This window comes from Hyla sarda, chromosome 4 (assembly GCF_029499605.1).
Source record: "Hyla sarda isolate aHylSar1 chromosome 4, aHylSar1.hap1, whole genome shotgun sequence".
NCBI classification, from domain to species: Eukaryota; Metazoa; Chordata; class Amphibia; order Anura; family Hylidae; genus Hyla; species Hyla sarda.
In genome coordinates, this window is record NC_079192.1 from 287,744,445 (window position 1) to 287,769,946 (window position 25,502).

General features: G+C 41.2%; 1 protein-coding gene across 2 annotated transcripts in view; it reads left to right on the forward strand.

Annotated features, from left to right (window-relative positions):
• Nucleotides 1-17,489, forward strand: part of MON2 (MON2 homolog, regulator of endosome-to-Golgi trafficking) — a 122,550-nt gene extending 105,061 nt beyond the window's left edge. Inside the window, exons 33-35 of one of the 2 annotated variants that reach the window (XM_056574463.1) lie at nt 4,709-4,916; nt 7,998-8,080; nt 16,833-17,489. In XM_056574463.1, the coding sequence (XP_056430438.1) occupies nt 4,709-4,916; nt 7,998-8,080; nt 16,833-16,996 (455 nt within the window). In that variant the 3' untranslated portion in view covers nt 16,997-17,489. The remainder of the gene's footprint in view (nt 1-4,708; nt 4,917-7,997; nt 8,081-16,832) is intronic. The other variant, XM_056574464.1, reaches the window with a different exon arrangement.
• Nucleotides 17,490-25,502: the final 8,013 nt, after the last annotated feature.

The following is a 25,502-nucleotide window of genomic DNA, read 5'->3' on the forward strand; positions in this document are numbered from 1 at the left end:
TGGGAATATAGAGGTATGCACTGCATCAATGAGTCAGACAACTATTCGTTTTCACAAGAGCGGAACCAAGAGACAGGAACCAGTATACAAAGAGGAAAAAATCTCAAAATCTGGTGCCCAAAGTGGCTAAAACTTGATTGAAAAACTTTCGTCATTACTTTCATGCTTTTTTTTTTTTTTTTTTTTTTTACTCTTAAGAAAATGTCTTTAGTTCAGACACAATGGTGTATGTGAAGAGTAAATCATCAGAACATTGTCCATTCCAGTCTATTTCTGAGGCACTGTGTTCTGCTCTGGAAGCAAAGCTTCTGGGAATATCGCCAATCCATAAAGTCAGAAGTAGCTAACTTAATGTGAATGAATTGCCTAGATTTTTCTGGACACTGAAACATGTTTGTTTGTTTTTAAATTTTTTGTTTAAAGTTTTCTAATTTTACTGTAGTACATTATGCAGGCAGCCATCTTGCCTAAGCTATAATCAGCAGTATATAGAGATACAATGCATTCAGACATTTTTCAGACCCTTTCACCCTTTTCACATTAGTTTTTTGAGCTAAGGTAAAAAAATAAGTCCCTCCCCACAATCAATCTGCATTCAGTCCCCCATGATGACAAAATTGACAACAGTATGTAAGAAATGACATGCTCTTCCATTCTTGAGATATGTGGATTTATATTTTGTCTGACAATTCAGGAATCAGTCTAATGGGTTTGAACCTAATTTTAATAATGGGAGTAAATATCAGGTGAATGGCGGGATTATACAGTCAGAGAGTGTGTAATAGGCATCCCCTGACTGTATAATCCCGCCCATCACCTGACCGTCACTCACATTATTAAAATGAAGTTCACGCCCGTCTGACTCATTCCCTTAATTGTCAGTCAAACTATTAACCAACATATCTCGGGAACGTAAGGGTGTATGAAGAACCTGTAAAAAGTTGTGTAATAAGGGCACCCTAAGCTATTAACACCGTAAAATTTAAGACCATATAATTTCTTTTTTAAGGGGGTTGGCCATAGATCCTCTTTTATTAATCTAGATAATAAAATGAAAAAGAAAATCACCAACATTTCCTAAATATGTTTAACATTAAATCTTGAAATGTACTATCACACAAGCAAAAAGCTAGACTCTAGTATAACTACTTTAAATAAGTATAAACATTTTTTCCAGATATTAAAGTAGATAATGGGAATATTGCAGTAGGATTTTTAATATCTATCTCTTACTCCTTTAATTGCTTGAAATATAATAAGCTTACTTTTATCACTGTAGAACAAGAGAGGTTTTATCTGCCCTGAGGAGAAGATAAACATGACCCATATTATTTTATTTATTTTTTATGTTATTCCAGTCAGGGAGCACAAAGGAGTGAATTGTCTTATTACAGACTTATAGTTTGTTCCTCATTAAAGAGTTAGAAAAATGTCTCAGCCCAGAAACAGGGATCACATACAACATTGTTCTGTACATGTAAGAGGAACATATGACTAAAGATGGAAAAATGTCCAAATCTAAAGTGACTAAGGACGACCTGTCCAGTAAAAACAGAACAAGGGTAATAATAAAGGTTAAAATTGCAACCTTTAATATATCAATTTGGTCATATGAGAAACTACTATTCCACGCAAAGATTCTTCTTGACGTGTTTTTCCTCACTCCCTTTTTCTTTTTCCCATCAAATATCACGGAATAATATCTACTTTTATTAAAGTGTACCTGACAACAAAAACTTTTCATATGATGTAGATAATACCATTATATGTATATTTGTGATATACATTGGTTATAAAATGTTTGTTTTTGTCACTGCAGCTGTTGACTGTGTGTCTCTGTGAGGAGTCCAAATACAAGAAGTGTGGGTGGACAAGCAGGGCTCTGTGCAGTGAGGAAGAGCAGGGCTCTGTACACTGAGGACAAGCAGGGCTCTGTATACTGAGGACAAGCAGGGCTCTGTACACTGAGGACAAGCAGGGCTCTGTACACTGAGGACAAGCAGGGCTCTGTATACTGAGGACAAGCAGGGCTCTGTATACTGAGAACAAGCAGGGCTCTGTATACTGAGGACAAGCGGGGCTCTGTGCACTGAGGACAAGCGGGGCTCTGTGCACTGAGGACAAGCGGGGCTCTGTGCACTGAGGACAAGCGGGGCTCTGTGCACTGAGGACAAGCGGGGCTCTGTGCACTGAGGACAAGCGGGGCTCTGTGCACTGAGGACAAGCGGGGCTCTGTGCACTGAGGACAAGCGGGGCTCTGTGCACTGAGGACAAGCGGGGCTCTGTGCACTGAGGACAAGCGGGGCTCTGTGCACTGAGGACAAGCGGGGCTCTGTGCACTGAGGACAAGCGGGGCTCTGTGCACTGAGGACAAGCGGGGCTCTGTGCACTGAGGACAAGCGGGGCTCTGTGCACTGAGGACAAGCGGGGCTCTGTGCACTGAGGACAAGCGGGGCTCTGTACACTGAGGACAAGCGGGGCTCTGTACACTGAGGACAAGCAGGTCTCTGTACACTGAGGACAAGCAGGTCTCTGTACACTGAAGACAAGCAGGGCTCTCGACAGTGAAGACAAGCAGGGCTCTGTGCACAGTTTTTTTCAAGTGGAGTTGCGCTTACACAGCAACTCTCCACTCTGGCTTGTAGGAAGGGGTCCATATGCGTTAACAGAATATACTGTATAGACCGGGATTGTCTTCATAAGGCTACCCATTTCAATGGGTAATTTAGTGATAATCATTTATGACATATTCTTTGGGGGCCACAGCACTGGCTTCAGTTTAATTATTGTTTCCCTGGAACTAAGCAATACAAGAAGAACACCAGCATAGGCTTTTTGAAGTGTGCCATGTGCATTCTCCTTAGAGCTTTATTGGTTATGACACTTTTTGAAACCATTTTTTATTCTTTCTTTGTACCTGTTTTAGTACAAAAATATTTTTTTCTAAACAGAAATTTGATCTTGTCATAAATCATCTTATAATAAATTTCAGGAGAGGACAGATAAAGGCCGAAGACTGAGCCTGTCAGGCTTTTTCTGACAGATTTGCGAGTGAATAAGAAATAAGACAGCAGCCAGCACTCTATTTAAAAACAGGCAGGTGGTAGAAGAGAAACATGGATACGATTTTAATAAATAAGATGATGATGAACCATAAAAGTACAAAGCAAGACTATAATACATTGAATCATCATGTCCATAGCTATGAACAAGAGACCCTCATTCTATTAATCAATTGAGGGGTCCAGTGGGCATCCCCCACCTTTGATGACTTTTTCCTATGCGTACTTTATACATGTATGTCACAGAAATATCACTTCAAGTCTTCAAGAGAATACATAAACCTTAGTGGGAAATACTAGACATACCAGGCCAAATGCCTTGCTATCGATAGGATACAGGTTATTGAAATTGCTGCTTTTTGTTCAGCTGTTACTGAACTACATTTCTCTAAATTTACCAATAAATTATGCCTGTATTCCTTATGTTATTTGTTCCATTTCCTTATAGCTGTGACATATCCCTGTATGTAGTAATAAAGAAGAAAAGGAAGAGTCACTAACCGCTTATTGAAGTCTTCTTGGTTTCCATTGTGATCCAAAATGCTGTGGGGAGGCAAAGTTAGATGAGTTTAGGGCGCTCAGAGGTAACCACAGCAGTTATGTGCATGATGACTTACTTCATCTAACCGCTCTGCCAGCTGCTTTTGGCTCTGAGCGCCCTAGACAAACTATGCCTACCCACAGTGTTTAGAATTAAGAAGAAAGTTAAGATTTAAGAAGATGTCCAGCGGTAAGAAATGTATAACCTATCCGCAGGATAGGGGATAAATGTCCGATTGCGGGGGTTCTGACTGCCGGGACCCCCCGCGATCTCCCCTACTGGGACCTGGCTCTACTCAAGGAAATGCGTTTCACACCCAGCACATCAGCTGGTGGAAACTCTCCCCCTTCATTCATCGCTAAAGGAGAGGTGGAGACACAGCGTTTGCATGTCTCCACTTCTCCCATAGAGATAAGCAGAGGTGGCGTGTTTCAAATAGCTGACGTGCTGAGTATGAAACTCTCTTTACCAGAACCGGGACCCCATACAGAAGATCGCAGGGGGTCCGAGCGGTCAGACCCCTCAATCAGACATTTATCCCCCATCCTGTGGATAGGGGATACATTTCTTGCCACCAGACATCATTTTTAAGACTTCAATAAGTGGTTAATGACTTTTACTTTTCTTCTTTATTACAACAGTGTGATATGAACCTATTTGCAAAGGGAATCAAGCACCCGCTCTTCATCATCCTTTATTTAATTCTGGCCGCTGCTCTGTACTGCTTTTCCCAGTTTGGAGGAATTTGTATATAACTGTGCCTAACAATTAATTATTCCCTCCTCCAATTGTCCTTTCCTATTATAATAACCCTGTTTGATGCTTCTCAATACAGGGAATGAAATAGCGTATTTTCTCGATACCTTGTAGCAAACATGTTTAGAAATGTTAATCAGGAAGAATGTTTGATTTTCAACCACATTCTGTTTGTTTTTCCAAGGGCTGGGTTGTCTGAATTCTTTTCACAGTGTGATAACCCCATTGCTATTCCTTTCTAGTACTCTCAGCCTGTAGTGCAAAAGTAATTGATTTTTGTTTATAATTGTAGGTCGTGAGTTGGTTTTAGTTTGTGACTGCCACTAAATCCTTTGTGCCTGTCTTGCAGAAGCTGAAATAGACATTAGGATGCGAGAAGAGTTTTCAAAAGTGTGCTTTGAGACATTGCTTCAATTCTCATTTAGCAATAAAGTAACAACACCACAGGAAGGATATATTTCCAGAATGGCACTTTCTGTGCTATTGAAGAGATCCCAAGATGTCCTTTATCGCTACATAGATGATGAAAGGCTGAGCGGGAAATGTCCTCTGCCAAGGTATGTATGGGTTTTAATATGCATTTCTACTATGGGTACTCAAGACGTATCCTGGAGATAAATTATGCAGCAGAGATGTTCATTTTGATGTATTCCCTTGTGCAAACATTGAAAGACAATAACACCATCCACAAAAAAGTTTTCTAGCCTTCAGACCAGTGAGCTAATACCTAATTAGAGTCTAACAATGAGAAACTTCTAAAGCTAATATATTGTCTGTGCCGGAATGGTTTGGAGAGTGGAGCCCATAGAGACCTTGCATACGGTTACTACACTGAACTTTGCCTTCATTAAACAATAGTCCTGCGAAGTAGACCTTATACCAAAGGTAGACTGCTGGTTTGGTTAGTGTATTACATCTTGTGGGGTCTAATTGAGGTTATCTATCTATCTATTCTTTTGGCAGTCATTAAAGGGGTACTCCGCTGCTCAGCGTTTGGAACAAACTGTTCCAAACGCTGTAGCCGGCGCCGGGAGCTCGTGACGTCATAGCCCCGCCCCCTCAATGCAAGTCTATGGGAGGGGGCGTGACAGTCGTCACACCCCCTCCCATAGACTTGCATTGAGGGGGCAGGGCGTGATGTCATGAGGGGCCGGGCTATGACATCATGAGCTCCCGGCTCCAGTTTTTGGAACAGTTGAGCAGCGGGGTACCCCTTTAAATTAGTAAACTCAGGAACATAAACGAACAATAAACTACATGTATAATATATTTTGTAAATGCATAATTTCTTGTTTACAGGGGCTAGTCCTCTACAGTTATTTATAACCTATCCACAGAATAGGTGATAAATGTGTGATAGCTGGGGGAACAACAGTTAGACCCATGGCAATCAGGAGAACAAAAGTCCTTAAGTGCCTCTTGTGAATGGAGCAGTAGTGCACTTGTGTGACCAATGCATCATTTGGTTGTCAGTCTTGTGACTGAATACCGAGCGGGAAGTCCACCAGTCCCATAACAGAGAATGGAACAGTGGTCACACAAGCGCACTGTCTCTTTATTCTCAAAGGGCAATCTGGGATTGTCGTTCTTGAGATCTCTGAAAGTTCAATCATACCCCCAGTGATCACATGTTTATTAACTACCCTGTGTACAGATGAGAATTTTTTTTTTGTGGGAAAACCAACATTTGTATGTAAGTTAAAGTAGTTGTCCTGAATTAGTAAAGCGCAGCAGCTTTCTTTAAGCAACAGCATCACACTTGCCCATGGGCAGTAACTGGTATTATTGGTCAGATCCATTGATGTTTGTAAAACTGAGATGCAGTACTACACACAACCTGAGGACAGGTGTGATGCTATTTATGGGAGAAAGCCATGGTTTACTGATCCAGGACAAACCCTTTGCGTAGTACAGGATTAAACTATAGAGTGATATGTAGACAGAATGATGATCAACTGCTAGATAGCAGAAGGCTTTGTGAGGCTAATGTGGTTAAAAGGAACTCATCCTGTGTTATAGTAAATGCAGGTCCTGAGAGAGTGGTGAATGATCAAAAGTTATTCCCTGTAACTAATCTGATCTCTGGTCGAAAAAGAAGGACAAATGTCCTCCAAATGTATGGGATGGCAGCACGCATACAGTGATACGTTTAAATCATTAAAATACCCTTTTAACAGAGAAGTCAGGCAATGCCTCTTGAGATCCTGCAGTAGATATAACAATGTAACATTTTAACCTTGGATGTTTCAATAAATACATACATTTAAGGGCTATGAACACTGATAACCAGTCAGCCTTTCTGCTCTCTCAGTTTTGGAGATGGCAGCAGGGCCAAGGAGGGAATTAAACCCCAGCCCAGATTGTGGATAGTGAGGAGAGAATCCTAGGAGGACAGCCCACACAGGCTGTCGATAGAAAGTAAAGCAGATACAAAACAGTCTGCAGGAGAGGAATCATTTAGGCTGAGTGCAGGTATAGAGAGGCTGTAGAAGAGAAACAAAGCAATTTTTATTAAAGGGGTAGTCCAGTGGTGAAAAACGTATCCCCTATCCTAAGGATAGGGGATAAGTTTGAGATCGCGGGGGGTCCGACCGCTGGGGCCCCCTGCGATCTCTCTGTACGGGGGCCTGGCTCTCGAGCCAGATAGCGGGTGTCGACCTCCGCACGAAGCCGTGCGCCGACACGCCCCCTCAATACATCTCTAGTGCAGAGCCGGAGATTGCTGAAGGCAGTGCTTCGGCTCTGCCATAGAGTTGTATTGAGGGGGCGTGTCGGCTGCCGCTTCGTGCGGAGGTCAACACGCCCCCTTCCCGCGGGCTGTCGGGGCTCCGTACAGGAGATCGCAGGGGCCCCAGCGGTCGGACCCCCCGCGATCTCAAACTTATCCCCTATCCTTAGGATAGGGGATACGTTTTTCACCACTGGACTACCCTTTTAATAAAAATTGCTTTGTTTCTCTTCTACAGCCTCTCTTGCTTGCTTTCGCTCTATACCTTAGGATAGGGGATAAGTTGTTCACCACTGGGTTCACCACTGGACTACTCCTTTAAATTCCTGTAGATACAATGGGGAGATTTGTCAAAACCCGTCCAGAGAAAAAGTTGCTGAGTTGCACATAGCAACCAATCAGATTGCTTCTTTCATTTATCAAATATATTTTTCAAAAATGAAAGAAGCAATCTGATTGTTTGCTATGGGCAACTCAGCTACTTCCTCTAGACAGGTTTTGATAAACCTCCCCCAATGTTTATTGCACTATAATAAATTTAAAGGAAGTATTTATGCTGTGCAAAAGTGTTCATAGTCTTTAATTTATATTTATACATATACAATTAGAGGATTTCTATATGTGTTGGCATCTAAAGCTGACTATGAATATAAATACTTTTCTATAGTTAGAGATTCATACACTTACAAGATTACTTAGAAGAAAAGGTAATTAGGCATCTACTTATTTGGGGATTTTCTGTAAAAATAAATGCTTAAGTTCCCTCAGAAAAAAGTTGGCTATGAACAGTACAAGCTCCAACAATTTACATATATATAAATATCTGAATTTCTATCACACAGTACATGCACTGTAATACATTCTGGAGAGTTCATTTTAACTAATAGAGGTTTATATTTACATCTTTCAGGCAGCGTGTAACAGAGATCATATTTGTCTTAAAAGCTGTAAGCACTCTAATAGACTCACTTAAGAAAACTCACCCTGAAAATGGTAAGTAGCACTGTTTAAATGTTCCAATATTTTTAAATTATTATTATAGTCTTTAGTTTAACTAATTATCATAACAAAAACGGCGGGCTGAAAATCCACATTCATGACTATATATTATATTATTTTGGAGCTATAATGTACACACATGAGTGCTAGTCCATTCAGATGGGGGACTAATGGCGTTGTTTTTAGGATTGTGAGGGAGGCAGTGGTCAGGCCCCTAGCGACCACTTATTTCTAACCAACATTGTGCAATCGTTATAAATAGAAATGAGCAAAGTTACAGAGATTCGATTCGTCACGAACTTCTCGACTCGGCGTGGGGGCTGACTTTAGCCTGCATAAATGAGTTCAGCTTTCAGGTGTTCTGGTGGGCTGGAAAAGGTGTATACAGTCCTAGGAGAGAGTCTCCAGCCCACCGGAGCACCTGAAAGCTGAACTCATTTGTGCAGACTAAAGTCAGCACCCGCTGATTCGAGAAGTTCGTGACGAATCGAATTACTGTAACTTCGCTCATCTCTAGTTATAAATGTTGTATTATATACAGAGGCATCCAGTAAAATGAAAGTATATGAGGCAGTAATAACTGCACAAAACACAGTGTAAAAAGAGCCTAACTTCCACCTGTCTATACAGAAAAATACATATAATAGAAAACATGAAAAGAGGTCTATGGCACTCGTCTATAAAACAAAGACTTTATTAATTCATTTTAAAACTGGCTGGCCGGCGGCTGAAAGGGGAAATGAAAAACGCGAGAGCTGCGTGGGGTGATGGTGACAGGCCCATTTCACGGTATCCCACTTCCTCTGGCCTTCTCTTTTCATGTTTTCTATTTTTGGAATGCTTTTTTTCCTGTCTTATGTGCGCCCCTAATATCCCCGCCACTCCAAGCCCACATACGGAGTAATTATTACTATATATTTTTTTGGGTTATTCTGACTACCGATTACGGGTGGTGCCACCCTGCTCTTTCCTCTTGTATGTGCCTTGAAAATCCATATAATGTTCTTCTCCCACCAGTTCTCCACCTGTTCACTTTCTTTTGTACAAAAAGCTAATTTTTATCCATATGAAGTTGAGCAGCAGTTGCTGTATTAGTTTGTTCTTGGATAAAGTTCCATGTATACCGTATATATAGAGGAGAAATAGAAATTGGAGGCCAAAGAGTAGCTATGTTAGGTTTCTTTTGGAATTTGGCCGACATCCCAGTAAGATACTGTGTAAATAGTCTTCGTCTGGATTTACCTGACGGGATGTTATGAGGTAGGGGGATTTGTACACTGAAGCTGAAAAACTCTTTTAAATTGCATTGCATCCTGGTAATGTGTAATTTTGACAGCATATAACTTCGGGATATAATAGTAATTCTTTTCAATCATTCCAGCAGCCATCTGAATTAATCTAAACAACCTATTTTCTCTGTTATGAAATATAGTTATCTTCTTGTGGATCAGCTTATTAAAATAAAAACCATGAAAAGTAAAATAAATGGACTAGGAATGAAGACGCTTGAATTAAGTGGAAGGATTGGATGAAGCAGTATTGAGGTTGTGTGACCTTCAAGGTTGTTGACTCATACATCCTCAGGCAAAGTATTCATCAAGCCTTTCCCTCGGAGATAGATGACAGGGTCACCATAGTGCATGACTTATAACATGCTATTTTTCTTACCCCCCACTTAAGTATTGGTATTCAGTGCCACACAAGTTACAGACTCCCACTATTTACGAGAATTCAGCACTATTTGGTTTTACTTACAACTTAAAAAATAGAAATAAACTACTTTTGGAATTTACATACACATAGAAGATAGATCTCAGCCCCTTTCCTTACATTGCATAGAACTCAAATGGCTGGACACCCAATCCACACAGTCCCTGGAAACCAGTAACTTCAACCTCTTCAGTGCTACCACGCCAAGCATATACAGCTAATGACATCAAATGAAAAGAAGATAGCGGAGCACTCACCAGGTCAGTAAAAGGCTTCTTTATTGATCATGTTGATCAGTCGGGATACATTCAGGGGAGGATGGAATGGACGCGGGGGGTACAGGGAACGGCGACGGACCATTTACGCGTAGGAGCGCTTCATCAGGCCGGTGCTAAGCACCGGCCTGACAAAGCGCTCCGGCACGTAAACGGTCCAGCGCCGTTCCCTGTACCCCAGCATCCATTCCATCCTCCCCTGCATGTATCCCGACTGATCAACATGATCAATAAAGAAGCCTTTTACTGACCTGGTGAGTGCTCCGCTATCTTCTTTTCATTTGATACTTTTGGAGTTTAATGTGCTGTGAAAACATCTTTTTTAACATGTTTACTATACAGAATTCCCTAACTAACTGAATAGTTTTTCATTTATTTATTTATTTATTTATATTAGGGATCGACCGATATCGTTTTTTTAGGGCCGATACCGATAATCGGTGGAGGTTAGGGCCGATAGCCGATAACTTATACCGATATTCCGGTATAAGTTATCGGCTATTTATCCCCCCTTGACACCGCTGCAGAACATTGATTTAAAGCGGGCGCTTTAAATCAATGCACAGCGGTGGCTTTTGCGGTGCCATAGGCCGCCGCCACCACCACCCGCTTCTCTCCCCCTACCTGTCCGGGTGGTCCGGGACATCCATCCATACTTCCTGTAGTGTCCGGCGGCATTCCGGGTGGAGGGTGAACCGGTCCGGGCTGTCCTTCTTCTCCGGCGGTCATCTTCTCCACTCCGGGCAGGCTCTGGCCTAGTACGCTGCATAGACGCCGCTGCGCAGTGACGACCGTGCGCAGCGACGCACCTGACGTCACGGCGCAGCAGCGTCTATGCAGCGTACTAGGCCGGAGCCTGCCCGGAGTGGAGAAGAGGACCCCCGGAGAAGAAGGACAGCCCGGACCAGTTCACCCTCCACCCGGAATGCTGCCGGACACTACAGGATGGATGGCCCGGACCACCCCCATTACGGGTAAGTTTAATTATTATTATTTTTTTTATTGACTCGGAGGGTGGGGGAGGGGCCCGACCGGTATAGCGGTATGGGCAAAAATCCATACCGGTATACCGCCCAGCTCTACGGGGGGGGGGGCGGTCATTGTGCGGGGCGGCGGATCGGGGGGGGCGGTCGTGGTGTGGTGGGGGCGGTGCGGGGGGCGGGGCATTATCGGCAAGGTAATTGCCGATACCGATAATGCCCAAAATCGTGATTATCGGCCGATAATATCGGCCATACCGATAATCGGTCGATCCCTAATTTATATAGTGCCTACAGATTCCGCAGCGCATGTATTTTCATAAAGTAATGTGAAGGTATTCAAAAAGCAAAGCCACTGTTTGTTTGTTTTTTTTTTAATTTTATTTGTGTGTGGCTCAGTTTTTCAGTATATAATATGTTGGAACTATATGACTCAGTATTTTTATGGAATCCAGTTACCCACTACAGGCCCACATTATAAGGCACGAAGGACATGTCTTTTCCAGCAGATTCAGTACGAGTTAAGACATGAGTTCTAGAGCAGGATTGTGCATTATAAGCTTTTAAAATGAATCTTTCAGAGTGTTTGACCCCTCAAAACTACTGACTGTTCTATCTAGAGGATGGGAAGAGGAGCGAAAACATACCTAAAATTCCAGTCATGCTACCTGCTGACATTTGTGGTCAAATATGCACTAAGTACACAGAACTCTGGACATTTAGTATGAAAGGTTCATCCCATTTGCAATAGTGGAACCTGGGATGCTGGTCACTTGACTAGAACTTGAGGGAGTATTCCAAATTCAGAAAATTGTATCTAAACAAGATTATCACCCCAAGATATATAATTTACTAATATAGTGTTATCACAAATGGTACTGGCTTCAGTATGTTTTTGCGTGATGACCTATGATGGGAAGTTGTGTAGTTCTTTTGTTTTCACTGTGGTATTGTCTCCAGCCCCCCAGCTCCTCCCTCTTTCCCCAGACAACATATATTTTGCTGTCTCAGGAGGCTTGGCTCAATCTGGTCTCTGAGCTCTAGCCTTGTACCCTGAATTATGCCACCACCTCTGATCAGCACCTACACCCTACATCACCATCTCCCTGTCATATACACACGTACATATAAATATCTTTATTGGGACATTTATGGTAAAATGGGTAAAATAATGATGCTCTGCCACAGCTTAGGGTAGGAAACTGGCAGGAGTGCTGTAGGCGGGGAGCAGGCAAGGTGTGAAGAGCTGAGGTAAAGCAATGCATTTTAGGAATTGTAGTATGGAGCATCAGTTCAACAAGTACAACCAGAAAACAGTAACTAAAACAGTACTAAGACCCCCCCCCCCCCCCCCTCAAACCAAATGGATTTTGGGTGACTTCCGAACTAGGACAGACAGGAAAGCAATGGTTCTGCTGTTTAGTCACAATGGCTGACATAATACCTGTGCAAGTCCTCATGTAATGTGCAGATTAGTTGACTTATAATGTCTGTGCATACCGTCCCCTATGCTTCATGTCTATTAATTAAAGGACATCGGCAGCAAAAGACAACGTTTCCCCTATCCACAGGATAAGGGATAAGTGTCTGATCGCAGGGGGTCCGACCGCTGGGACCCATCGCTATCTCCCACATGGGGCCCACACATTGCCGCTCTATGTGAGCGGCTAATGCGCGTAGCGTCGACGGTACGCCCCTACCCGCCCCCTCCCCATACAGTTCTATGGAAGAGGTGGGGAGGCACAAACGCTGCCTCCCCGATGCTCCCATAGAACTACATGGAGGAAGCGTGTCTGTCGGCCAACACGCCTCCTGCACAGGAGATCGTGGGGGGTCCCAGCGGTCGGAACACTCCCTCCCCCGCGCACGATCAAATACTCATCACCTATCCTGTGGATAGGAGACAAGTTGTATTTTGTTGCAGATGTCCTTTAACGTAGTATCTTCTGTAAATGCCCACATTTTAAGTTTTATTGTCTGTAACTTTCTGAGGATGTTTAAAACAATTGGTAAGAGCGGATCACTTATAGTGCAGAGAACAGTGATGCAATAGTTTCAAATAGGCGAAATAAGTGTTGCACAATGAACAGTTAACCATTTATACACTCATGCAGGGCAGGGAAGCAACTTTAGGCAGGGTTCCAGTAGCCAGCAAGTGGTGACTAATTAAAGATATATGCTTTTATGGATTCCTGGGATTTTGCTGATGTATTTAACTCCTACACTGCCATGAGGATAGAAGAAAATGGAGAGACTCACATGCATCCAGCAAGTTCAGAAGATAAATTGTAAATATCAAAATCACCTAAGGTTTTTACATTATTTTTTTCTTGTACATACAATATTAGACCAGATTTTACCAGATGCAGGAGCATAGCTAAAGCCTTTAGGCCTTGTTGCCTAAATTCAGTTTGAGTCCTCTGTCCTTCCAGGAAACTTCACAAGGCCACTGAACACGACCCATTTATAACTTTCCACTGCATTGCAGGCATTTTCTCTCTAGGGCAATATAGCAAGTGAGTGGTGTAGTTTAGGACCTGGACACTCTTCTCTCTAAGCCAAGCAACACAAAACAACATCAAATAAATAATAATGCAGCACGATAAGGAACATAACAGCAATAGTGTTAAGCTGCATCTGCTTTTAGCACACAGAAGGTTAGTATGTGCATCTATGGTGGTATAGGGCAGTAAAGGGGTTAATGTCTGAATCCCTGGTTGATTAACGCAAGGAAGTAGTTAGGGGATAAGATGTCTGATCGTGGGGGACCCCCGCAATCAGACATCTCATCCTCTATCCTTTTGTATAGGGGATAAGATGTCTAAGAGTACCCCTTTAAAGCCCACAGACTTTTGAGGAAGCAGCAAGTGACTAAACAATTAAAGGCCTTTGGTTTGGTTATGATAAAAAATACATATTTCTGCATTTTTGGTTACTTATTTAGAGTATGCGTAATGTCCAGGTTTCAAGAGCATCATCCAATGTTCTGAGCAACAAGTACAATATGTCAGATGACAACATGGAGAAAAAATAAGGAACGACTGCATCATCAACTCTGAATCAAGAGTGTCATGAGCATATTCAGGACAGGCAGGCTCTACATTATGCAGGATAATATGAAGCAGACTTTACAAGTCTGACGTAGAACAACGTCTGATCCCTCAGCCGCATGACTGGAAACAGAAGAAGGGATTTACAGAGACAGGGGACTTTATCTTCAGGCATGATGGTGCCCCATGTCACAAGGATCATAAAGTTCATTAGGATCATGGTATTGAAGTCAATCCAATAGAGAAATTATGGGCAGATATAAAGTCTGAAATGAAAAAAGATCCATTACAAATGCGCAGAAACTGATGAAAGAACTTATCTCAGCTTGGGGCGCACTGCTTCTATGATGACTTTTTAAAATAAAGTGTATGTGAAGTGAAGTGAGTGGTATAAAGTGGTATTCTGCCCAAGTAGTCTGCAGTCTAACCCTTAAGACCCCTACTAATCCTGAGAACAGGAAATTTGTGACCCAAATGTATGAAGTGCAACACATGTGCACGGCCAGAATTGAATTCTTTCTCTAAGGGGCGTTTGGACATTGATGAGTGCTGAGCTCCCCATTCATAGACCCCAGTCACCACATGGAAGCAAAAGAAGTGTCATTTTGGTTTCCAGAAGAAGATCTGTATGTTCACACAATGAAACTTTAACCATGCTGAAACCTGTGTAAAAGTTACCCACAAACTAGTTCCCGTTGGTTTCAATAGGAAATCCACATTGCACATTTTTTTATGGTAATTTAGAATCTATAATACATAAAAAATTAAGTGGCATCACCTATTCAGGTGGTTACCAACCAGGAAAGCCATCAGGATGCCACACACAAATAAATAAAAATACACCTACACTTCAGACTATTGATTACTATTCAGTTTCATAAAATGTACGTGTAAACTCATTTTCACCGTATTTACTTTATTGGTAAATGTGAAATGAGTTTCATGTTTTTTTTTTTTTATAACATTTTGATGTTGATTGGATCCTGGAGCCTTTCAGAGCTCATACAATGACTATATTTAGATGCTGTAGGATTTTATTTTTAGGCGTATTGAGAGTTTTATTTACTGGAAATGTAAGAGAAAGGAGAAAACCGACAGCAGAGTAGCCTGGTAACATTTTTTGCTTTAAAATGACATTAAACCATTAAATGACATTAAAATTTTCATTAAACCATTATGGTGGTGCTAAAGAATTTGTGCAGTCAGTTTGTTCACTTCTTCCTTCTTTCCTGTTAATTTTTTCTTCTATTTCTGTTACGCATATACCTACTGTATTTAACACTGCAGATTACTTTGTTGAATAACATTGAATAGGTGGATATCAAAGAACATTTTGTTTGTTTTCTACTTTAAATAGTTTTCTTTAATTATTTAGCTTATTTTTCTCTTCCCTATCGTCCCTTACCCCCTTCATTACTCAACAGAATAGTTTTAAGTATATCTTTCTGTATACAAACCTAAAAATAAATGACATTCTTTGTCCATAAAAGCAGCTCCCATCATGGCTAACACAAGCCATTCTTGTTTTACATAGATGGCCATTCATGGCTGCAATGTAATTCTACATTTCTCCTGCAATGACCTGGAAAAAAATCTACTGGAAAGGGTTGTCTCTGATATAAAAAAAAATAAAAAATAAGTTGATGAAAAGTCACACCCTGCATATCATATTCTATGTATTCTGCATAGGAACCTGAGAGCAAATACACCATTCCCCTCCAGAGCCATCACAAGGGAAAAGGGCATTTTATGGTGCCCATTGAGATTAATAGAATGTCCAGCAAATGTATGGGTTAAAGGGGTACTCCGGTGGAAAACTTTTTTTTTTTTTTTTTTTTTATGAACTGGTGCCAGAAAGTTAAACAGATTTGTAAATGACTTCTATTAAAAAATCTTAATCCTTTCAGTACTTTTTAGCAGCTGTTTTTTACAGAGGAAAATCTTTATTTTTTTTATTTTTTTTTGTGTTGTCCACAGTGCTCTCTGCTGACACCTGATGCCCGTATCAGGAACTGTCCAGAGCAGGAGAAAATCCCCATAGCAAACCTATGCTACTCTGCACAGTTCCTGACACGGACAGAGTTATCAGCAGAGACACTGTGGACAACACAAAAAAGAAATTCAAAAAGTAAAGAATTTCCTCTGTAGCATACAGCTGCTAAAAAGTACTGGAAAGGTAAAGATTTTTTTATAGAAGTAATTTACAAATCTGTTTAACTTTCTGGCAACAGTTCATTTAGAAAAAAAAAAAGTTTTCCACCGGAGTACACCTTTAAGCCTGGTACTCTAGAGAGAAAGATCTTCATTGTAACCTTAGGTTTATATGATAATTAATATATTTGTTTATTCAAGTTCACAGTAAAATGGAACATTTCCCAGTACCCTGTATGGTAAGCATTAGAGATGAGCGAACTTACAGTAAATTCGATTCGTCACGAACTTCTCGGTTCGGCAGTTGATGACTTTTCCTGCGTAAATTAGTTCAGCCTTCAGGTGCTCCGGTGGGCTGGAAAAGGTGGATACATTCCTAGGAAAGAGTCTCCTAGGACCGTATCCACCTTTTCCAGCCCACCGGAGCACCGGAAAGCTGAACTAATTTATGTAGGAAAAGTCATCAACTGCCGAGCCGAGAAGTTCGTGACGAATCGAATTTACTGTAAGTTCGCTCATCTCTAGTAAGCATGTAGACATGGCTTGCGTTGTCTTATGTCATTCTTATTCTTTGTTGCAGTGGATGATAACACCTGGGCCCAGGTGATTTCCCTTTACCCGACATTAGTGGAATGCATCACATGTTCATCCTCTGAAGTGTGTTCAGCTCTGAAAGAAGCTCTGGTCCCATTTAAGGACTTCATGCAATCACCAACAGCTAAAGTGCAGAATGGAGAGTCGTGACTGCTGGGAATGATTGTACATGACACAGAGTGTACTGCAGATGAATGTTTCCTCCTAAGTGAAATTCTTTTTTTTCTGAAGGACACATTTGATGAACTAAACTGACCGGCCACCTAGCTTGTGGCCACCTTTTAACTACAATAATAATGAGCTCAGCCATTCATGAAAACAAACTTGCACCTCAATAAATGTCCCTGTGTGAGTAGCATTGTGGGCCTTCTGAATATAAATTAAGTGCATCATTTGTTTCACAGACTGAATGGGTGAGGATTGATCTGACTGTGGTAAAATTATAACAAAAAAATGAAACAAAAGAATAACCCCATTCAGTCAACACGTTAGACTGGTGGAAGAAACCCTGGGAAAGTACAACACGTACTTAATTTTATGCAAAACGATACTATAACATTCCATATTTTTGTTAGCCTTTGTAAACCGAGAGAACTGTCATATTTGTGTGTAAAATAAATGGTACAGTTCTGTAATACATTGTCCCATTATTTAAAAACATTGGTGCTGGCAGTATGCCATAAGAGGATTCGCTAGTCTGTAAAGTTTATTAGAAAGACGCTTTCTACACTTAGCTGGTGCATTATAGTATCTTTATCTCTGAATATGTGAATATTTCCTCTTTTCTAATGTCCAGTATTCTTTTACTATTTCCTGTTAGTATTTCTTTTCATTATTTTCCTTTTTTTTATATATAAACATTTAGAAAAATGGTTTGTGGGTCATCCGATTGGATTGACCACTGTTAACCAATGCCATCACACTGTAGCACAGTTCTGACTAACCAAGCATATGACTGATATGAATAACTCTTCCTATGTTATTCACCAACCTTTGCAAATCTAGTTAGATGAGGATAGGCACATTCTCAGAATGAATTCAGTGTCCACAGCAGGAAATTCACAATGTACATCCAGCAGTTCACTGCATTTTGGCATATAGGCCAGATTTCACCATGTCAGTCAAGCAAAAGTCAGATGAGTTATTCTGAGCTCAGTCGGACACTTTGGACCTCAGGATATGTCCAGCAGACACTTAAAAAGGGTTTTCTGGGATGCTGCAGCAAATCACTGTCCTTAGCAGCTACTTATATGCTTGTAGTCCAATGCCGAGTGTACAGGGATGTCAATACTAGCACAAGATCCCTAATCAGGAATCATTAATACCCTTTCTTTATATCCCCACCCTAAAATAGAACTTTTATTTGTGTTTTAGAAACAGTACTGGTATAGCAAAAAATTTAAAACTCCAGTGTCCCAAGTCACTGGTAGCAAATATATTGATATAACAAAGCTATCACTTGGCCTCGCAGCCCATAGACAATGTACTTTAACATCATATCACCATTTTTAGCTGCAGTCCAAACAACAGAATGATGAAAATAGACCGGCAACACAAGCTTATTGAAAGCTTAGACACATAGCCCACCTGACACATGTTTCAGTCATCAGAGCTTCATCAGAGGTCTGGGTATTAATGATCCCTGGGGTTGGGGGTGGGGGGTTCAGGATCTGCAGTGCAATATAACTTAGCCCCTATCCTTTGGATAGGGGATAAGTTACAGATTGCAGGGGTCCGACCTCTGGGGCCTCCCACAATCTCCTGTACGGGGCAGTGGCAGTCTGCAGGAAGTGCTTTGTCTTCCCCAGAAGGAAGCTGCAGCAGACACACCACCTCCTGTATCTCTATGGGATACATGGAGGGGACCTGTCAGCCGCCACGTAATGCGGGGACGGAATGTTCCCTTCTAGCAGACTGCTGTGGCCCCGTACAGGAGATTGCAGGGGGCCCCAGCGGTTGGACCCCCCACCATCTACAACTTATCCCCTATCCAAAGGATAGGGGATAAGTTATATTGCACTACAGTTCTCCTTTAAGATCCCAGGGGGAGTCCGTCCACTCGGGGTTAAACATTTATTCCCTATACTATAGGGGATATGTTTTTTGTGGCATAATAACACTTTTAAGGTATGGCAGAGATCACAAGATAATGTGAATGTATGTGGTTGTGGATTTTGTTGCAGTGTTTACTTGCAGACATGATTATAACAAAAGATACTTCAGTATTCTCAATTGTATGGCATGTCACCTGCAGTCTCTTTCAATTCATAGCTTATGTGATTTTATTTGTAATAATAGAAAAATTTCACTCTGTGGCTGTTTAAAACAGAATATTGCAATATGGTACTTAAAGGAGTTATCCTGGAATAGAAACACCACAGCCCTTAGATTGTGTGTGGTATTTCAACTCCGTTCCTTTTGAGGTGAATGGAACCAAGTTGTAATACCACACACAACCTTAGAACAGGGGTGGTGCTGTTTTTGAAGGAAATATCTCTGTGTTTATGTCCTTGAATAACCCCTTAAAAAAACAAAAATGCCTTGTAAAGGGGAGAGTTCTGTGTCTATACCGCCTGCTTTACCTGCTTTTCCACTGTAGACCCCATTATACTGCCTTTCCTTTTGCTAGAATACCTGCTGTGACATCCGACAATCATCTGATCATCACCTTTTTATCTTCAGCCTCTTGTTCCTGCATCCCTCCCCACTCCTATCAGGGCTCCCCAGCTCCCAAACCCCTTTCCACTGTTTGGGACCGCTCTAAAGTCTGCTTCCATTATGCCCCCCACCACAAGGCCCAAAAATGTGGGCTATCTGCAAAGATGGTGCCTCTTGCTTCACAGTCAAATGCTTTAGACCAGAATGCACCTCTGAGAAGTGCTAGAGCAACCCCCCTAAATAGTATAAGTTTCTACAATGCTTTCCTACGAAAAACTATTTTCAGGCTCTTGTCTCTTAAGTAAAGCAGACGGGTCGCTCCTAAACAGCTGCTCTTTGCAAAAATCTCTTTTTTTTTCCATGTTTAGTTTTTTTTATTGAAGAGTTTCATCATTTTAACAATAAAAACAAAAGGAACATTAGATACATTAGTGCATATAAATATGCCCAAAATAGTCATATAGAGTGTTACGGCTTATATATATATACGGTATATATATATCACTGATGAATTGTGAGAAATTTTAAACTTCACTTTTATTGTATTCCCATAAAAAGTACTAGGGAACCTCTTGAAAAAATAATAAATATTTTGGCAAAAATATTTGGCCGCCACCTTATTGCTGAAAGATAAAGTTCATACATAACAAACGGCAATCCTTTCTTTCATAGGTACAGATGTATACACCCCAAAGACGCACTGTTGTTGTAAATCTCTGTACACATCAGTTTTGGTGATTGAGTAAATATTTCCATATACAAATCAACCCGCTGCTTGCTGTGTGCATATTGATTATCTCATCCAAGCAATGTCACTTTGGTAATTGTCCACGTTTGTAGTTATACAGCAGTCACATACACATGTAGTGTTGCAGTTATTGAACCTCACAGATAATATTGTAATCCATGTGCCCCATACCAGGTATATATCTCCATGCTGGACATTATAACATGCTAGTTGTCCATATCTCCAATAGTCCACACACATTAAAGATTCAATCAGTGTGCTAGCATCCCTATGTGAGGTAACTGTTCATACAGGTGTGTTGTACAGCAGTATGAAATAATATAACCTGTGATCACGAACTTGCTTCAGCGTCGGCGTCCCTGGATTATACAGCAGTCCTCGCCGTGGTTCAGATCACCTCCGGTAACTCATTTGGGTATCCTGGATGAAGTCATGCATTCGGATGCTTGGCCATATAGGATTTATGTCGTGATGCATGTGTAAAAAGTTTGATTTCAGAAAATTTGATTCAATGCGTTTCCTGCTGTAGATTTCATCAGGAATCAAAGTAATACAGCTTTTGACTGTCATTTGCATATTTCCGATACAGCTCTGATGGTGGCCGTAATCAGAGCTGTATCAGCAATATGAAACTGACAGCCGAAAGAATCTTTAGAAACTAGAAATTAAATTTTCTGAAATCAAACTTTTTACACATGCATCACGACATAAATCCAAATGGTCAAGCATCCGAATGCATGACTTCATCCAGGATACCCAAACGAGTTACCAGAGGTGATCTGAACCATGGCGAGGACTGCTATATAATCCAGTGACGCTGAAGCAAGTTCGGGATCACAGTTTTTTTTTCAATTTCATACCACTGCACAACACACCTGTATGAACATTTGCCTCACATAGGGATGCTAGCACACTGACTGAATCTTTAATATGTGTGGACTATTGGAGATATGGACAACTAGCATGTTATAATGTCCAGCAGGGCATGGAGATATATACCTGGTATGGGGCACATGGATTACAATATTATCTGTGAGGTTCAATAACTGCAACACTACATGTGGTTATGTGACTGCTGTATAACTACAAACGTGGACAATTACCAAAGTGACATTGCTTGGATGAGATAACCAATATGCACACAGCAAGCAGCAGGTTGATTTGTATATGGAAATATTTGCTCAATCACCAAAACTGATATGTACAGAGATTTACAACAATAGTGCGTTTTTGGGGTGTATACATCTGTACCTATGAAAGAAAGGATTGACGTTTTTTATATATGAACTTTATCTTCCAGCAATAAGGTGGCGGACGAATATTTTTGCACAAAATATTTATTATTTTTTCAAGAGGTTCACTAGTACTTTTTATGGGAATACAATAAAAGTGAAGTTTTAAATTTCTCACCATTCATCAGTGCTTTATATCTAATTTGAAGTGAGAAACAATTTAGATATGCTGTGTGAATACACAGATCAGTGCTATGTGTATATATATATATATATATATATATATATAATATATTTTATCCAAGTAACATAAACCTGAACAATAACCATAGGAACAAAGTGGCAGTACAAGACCAAGTAGAAAAGTGTGTAGCACGGTCTCCATATGTGTATTGTTGCAATATAGGGACAGAAGTAGGCATTATCTGATGTCACTAAAATAGAGTTGTACATAAGGTTCAATATTCCTAAGCAGTGAATGGGGCTAATAGTCATAACCTTCGAAGGTGATATTACATAGACAACAATTAAGAGCTATTATTGGAAAACAAGAATATGTAAGAGGTCAAATGTCCACACAGTACGGGGAAGACAACCATTTGTTCCAGTGATAGGTAAAGTTCAAATATCTGTTTGCGCCTAAAGCGATAATCTTTTCATAAGAGAGGGTAGTATTTCATTTTTAATTTGTTATGGAGTTGAGATATGGAAGGAATCGATGTTGTTTGCCAATTGTTAACCAACAGGATCTTAGCTAGGATGCATATTAGACAGAACAGGTCTCTCGCTGAACGCGGGAGGGCTTGAAGTTCCAAAAATAGTAAAACAGACTGTGGGGACCAGAGTACAGAACATACTAGTGTGTGTTGTGTGAAAGTTTTGCAGGAAGTCCAGAAGGGTTTTAACCATAGGGCAAGACCACAGTATATGGTACAGAGTTCCATGTGCTCCGCATCCGCGCCAACATAGGGGAGATGACTCCGGGTAAATGCGGCCTGTGGTGTGTAGTACCACCAAAGTATATTTTTAAATGCGGATTCTACATGTGAGGAGCATTGAAATGCTGCATGAAGGGATTTGAAGGTGTGTTGCCAGTCTGCCGTAGAAAATGTGCATCCTAGATCTTTTCCCCAGTAAAAGATGTTTTTTTTTCCCAGGTGTGTTTTGACAAAAATGTCTGGATGAGTGATGTTGCGGTATATCGGTTTCAGGCTCTTCAATGGAAGGGGTAAGAAACGGAATACTGAACCATCTGCTGGCGTTTGTGTAGGGGTTAAACTAGATAGAAAGTGACGGACTTGTAGATATTTATAAAAGTCACCTTGGGGTATTAAGTAGTTGTCTTTCAATGTTTGGAATTGTTTCAGTTATTTCAACGTGGATGATTCATATAAAAGACGTGTGTGTGTGTGATGCCACGGGATATCCATCCCTCCAAGTCAGGGACTGACGCTTGGATAAGGGAGAGTGGTATATCTCCTAGAGGGAGAGCTGTTGGAGAAGAAGTTTTAATTAAGTCTCTCCAGGCAGGATGCTTTAACTAAGGGGTTATGAAATGCAGGGCTGGGCAACTCCCAAAAGGGAAGAAAGAGATTATCTTTAATTTTATATGGCGTAACAGAATAATTTTCATTATTCACCCAGGGGAGATCCAACAGAGTGCGCCACCAGTACTTTAACAAGATTAGCATTATAGTAATGTTTCAGGTCAGGGGAACCTAGTCCACCTGCTAGTTTCGCTTTGCTGAGAATAGCCGCAGATAGTCTAGGTCTGCCACCCCCCCATGTAAGAGACGTGAGAAGTGCTTGAGCTTTAAGGATAAAGGGGTTTGGAAGACAGATTGGCAAGGTGCGAAAAAGGTATAAAAGCTTAGGAAGCAGAAACATTTTGAAAGTGGCTATCCTGCCTACCCAGGACAGCTCAAATTTGGTAAGTCTTTCTTTTTCCTTAGATAGGGAAAGCAAAAGGGGTTCATAGATGGCATGAAATAGAAGTTTGTTGGTACGTCAAAGTAATGCCTAAATATTGAAGGCTATCTGTCTACCAGTCAAAAGAAAGAGGAGTGAAAGGATGATAAGACTTTGGGAGGGAGGTTAATGGGTAAAGCCTGTGTTTTAGCTGCATTGAGGTGATAGTAGGAAAGGATGCCAAAGGAGGCTATATCATCCATGACTGCCGGCAGCGATATATCAGGGTTGGTTAAACAAAGGATCACGTCATCTGCATATAACGATATGACATGTTTGGCGTGTCCGATGGAGACTCCCGATATTTTGGTTTCTTAACTTCTGTGCTAGTGATTCCACTGATAATATATAGAGGAGGGGGAATAGAGGACATGAGAAAGGGTCGGAGAGTGCTTCGTTGGCAAGGACATGGGCAGATGGGCAGGAATAAAGAGATAAGAGTTCTGAAATAATCATGCCAGAGAATCCCATATGTTTTAGTACCAAGAAGGCGTACGACCATCGGAGGTGGTTAAACGACTTCTCTGCATCCAGTGCCAAAATCAAAGAGTATGTTCAGCAAGTGTCTGGTATTGTCAGAAGCACAAATCCAGATTGATCCGAGTAGATCAGGGAGGGAAGGAACAGGGATACTCGAGTGGCCAATAATTTAGCAAACATTTTGAGGTCTTGATTTAACAAGGAAATGGGCCGGAAATTCTGGGGATGGTCAGGTGTTTTCCCAGTCTTGGGCAGGGTCACGATCATTGCTTGTAGATTTTCTCGGGGAAGTTCACCTAATTTTGCAGCGTGTTAACAGAAATCTAGTAAATGGGGAGCTAGAATGTCTTTTAAAGTTTTTGTAATATGAATTAACAAATCCATCTGGGCCGGGAGCTTTATCAGGGGGAAGTGAGTCAATCACTTTAGTTATTTCTGCTAAGGTGAATTCAGTGTTTAGGGAGGCGATTTGTGCGGGAGATAGGGAGGGGAGGTTTAATTGGGAGAGAGAGTCTTGTGAGAGAGAGGTTTAGTCAGGAGGGTCAGATACAGAGTCTTGAAGGTTACAGAGGTGAGAATAAAATGTTTGGAAACCATTGGTAATATCTGACGGAGTGAATAATTTTTCCTGTGTTACCGGATGCATCAAGTATGTAGTGCGCGATTTTTGTTGCCTTTTTTTTCAAGCGGTGAGCAAGAAGTTTGCCAGTTTTGTGAATATTATCTTACTTGAAGTTTGTGGTATGATTTTTCATGTGTTGTTAGCAAGAGGCACCGTAGGTCTCTCCTATGGGCAGAGACCACCGCTGCAGTATCCGCAGAAGGAGCAGTTTTGCTGGCTAACTCCGCTGTATGTATAGTTTGCAATAAGTCGTAAATTTGACAGCTGCGCTGCTTTTTTAGTATTGATCCATACTTAATGAAGGAGCCTCTGATAACAGCTTTGTGGCAGTTCCAGACTGTAATTGGATTTTGGACAGAGTAGGTGTTATGAGAGAAGTAATCAGTGAGCTCATTTGTGAGATATTCAGCATATTGAGGTAGGGACTATAGAAAGGGATTACTGTGCCAATTGTATATGGGAGGGGAGGAAGATACGTCTCGTAGTTGCAACGTTATGGCTGCGTGATCAGACCATTTAATAGGTTCGATCGTGGTCTTGACAGAGTGGGTGAGCAGAGTGCGGTCTAATAGAAACATATCTATACGGGAATAGGAATTATGAACGCCCGATGGAGTGTTGGATCCTCCAGATGTCATATAACTTCTGTTCCCATAGAAAAGTGGAAAGTGTAGATGTGGAAAAGCAAGAGGAGGAAGTAGAGTCTAGGGAGCTATCTGATATAGTGATACAATCCCCACAAACAACTAGGGAGCCCTATAGAGATCTGTGAACTATTCTCAACAAGCTATTTTGGAAACGTATTTGGCCCGCATTGGGAGCATACACAGAGACAATTGTGAGGTCAGTTGCATTGATGGTACAGCGAAGAATTAAATAACATCCCATTGGATCAGAAGTGGCAGTGTGAAGGCAACTGTATCTTTGACAGCGATCATAACCCCTCTG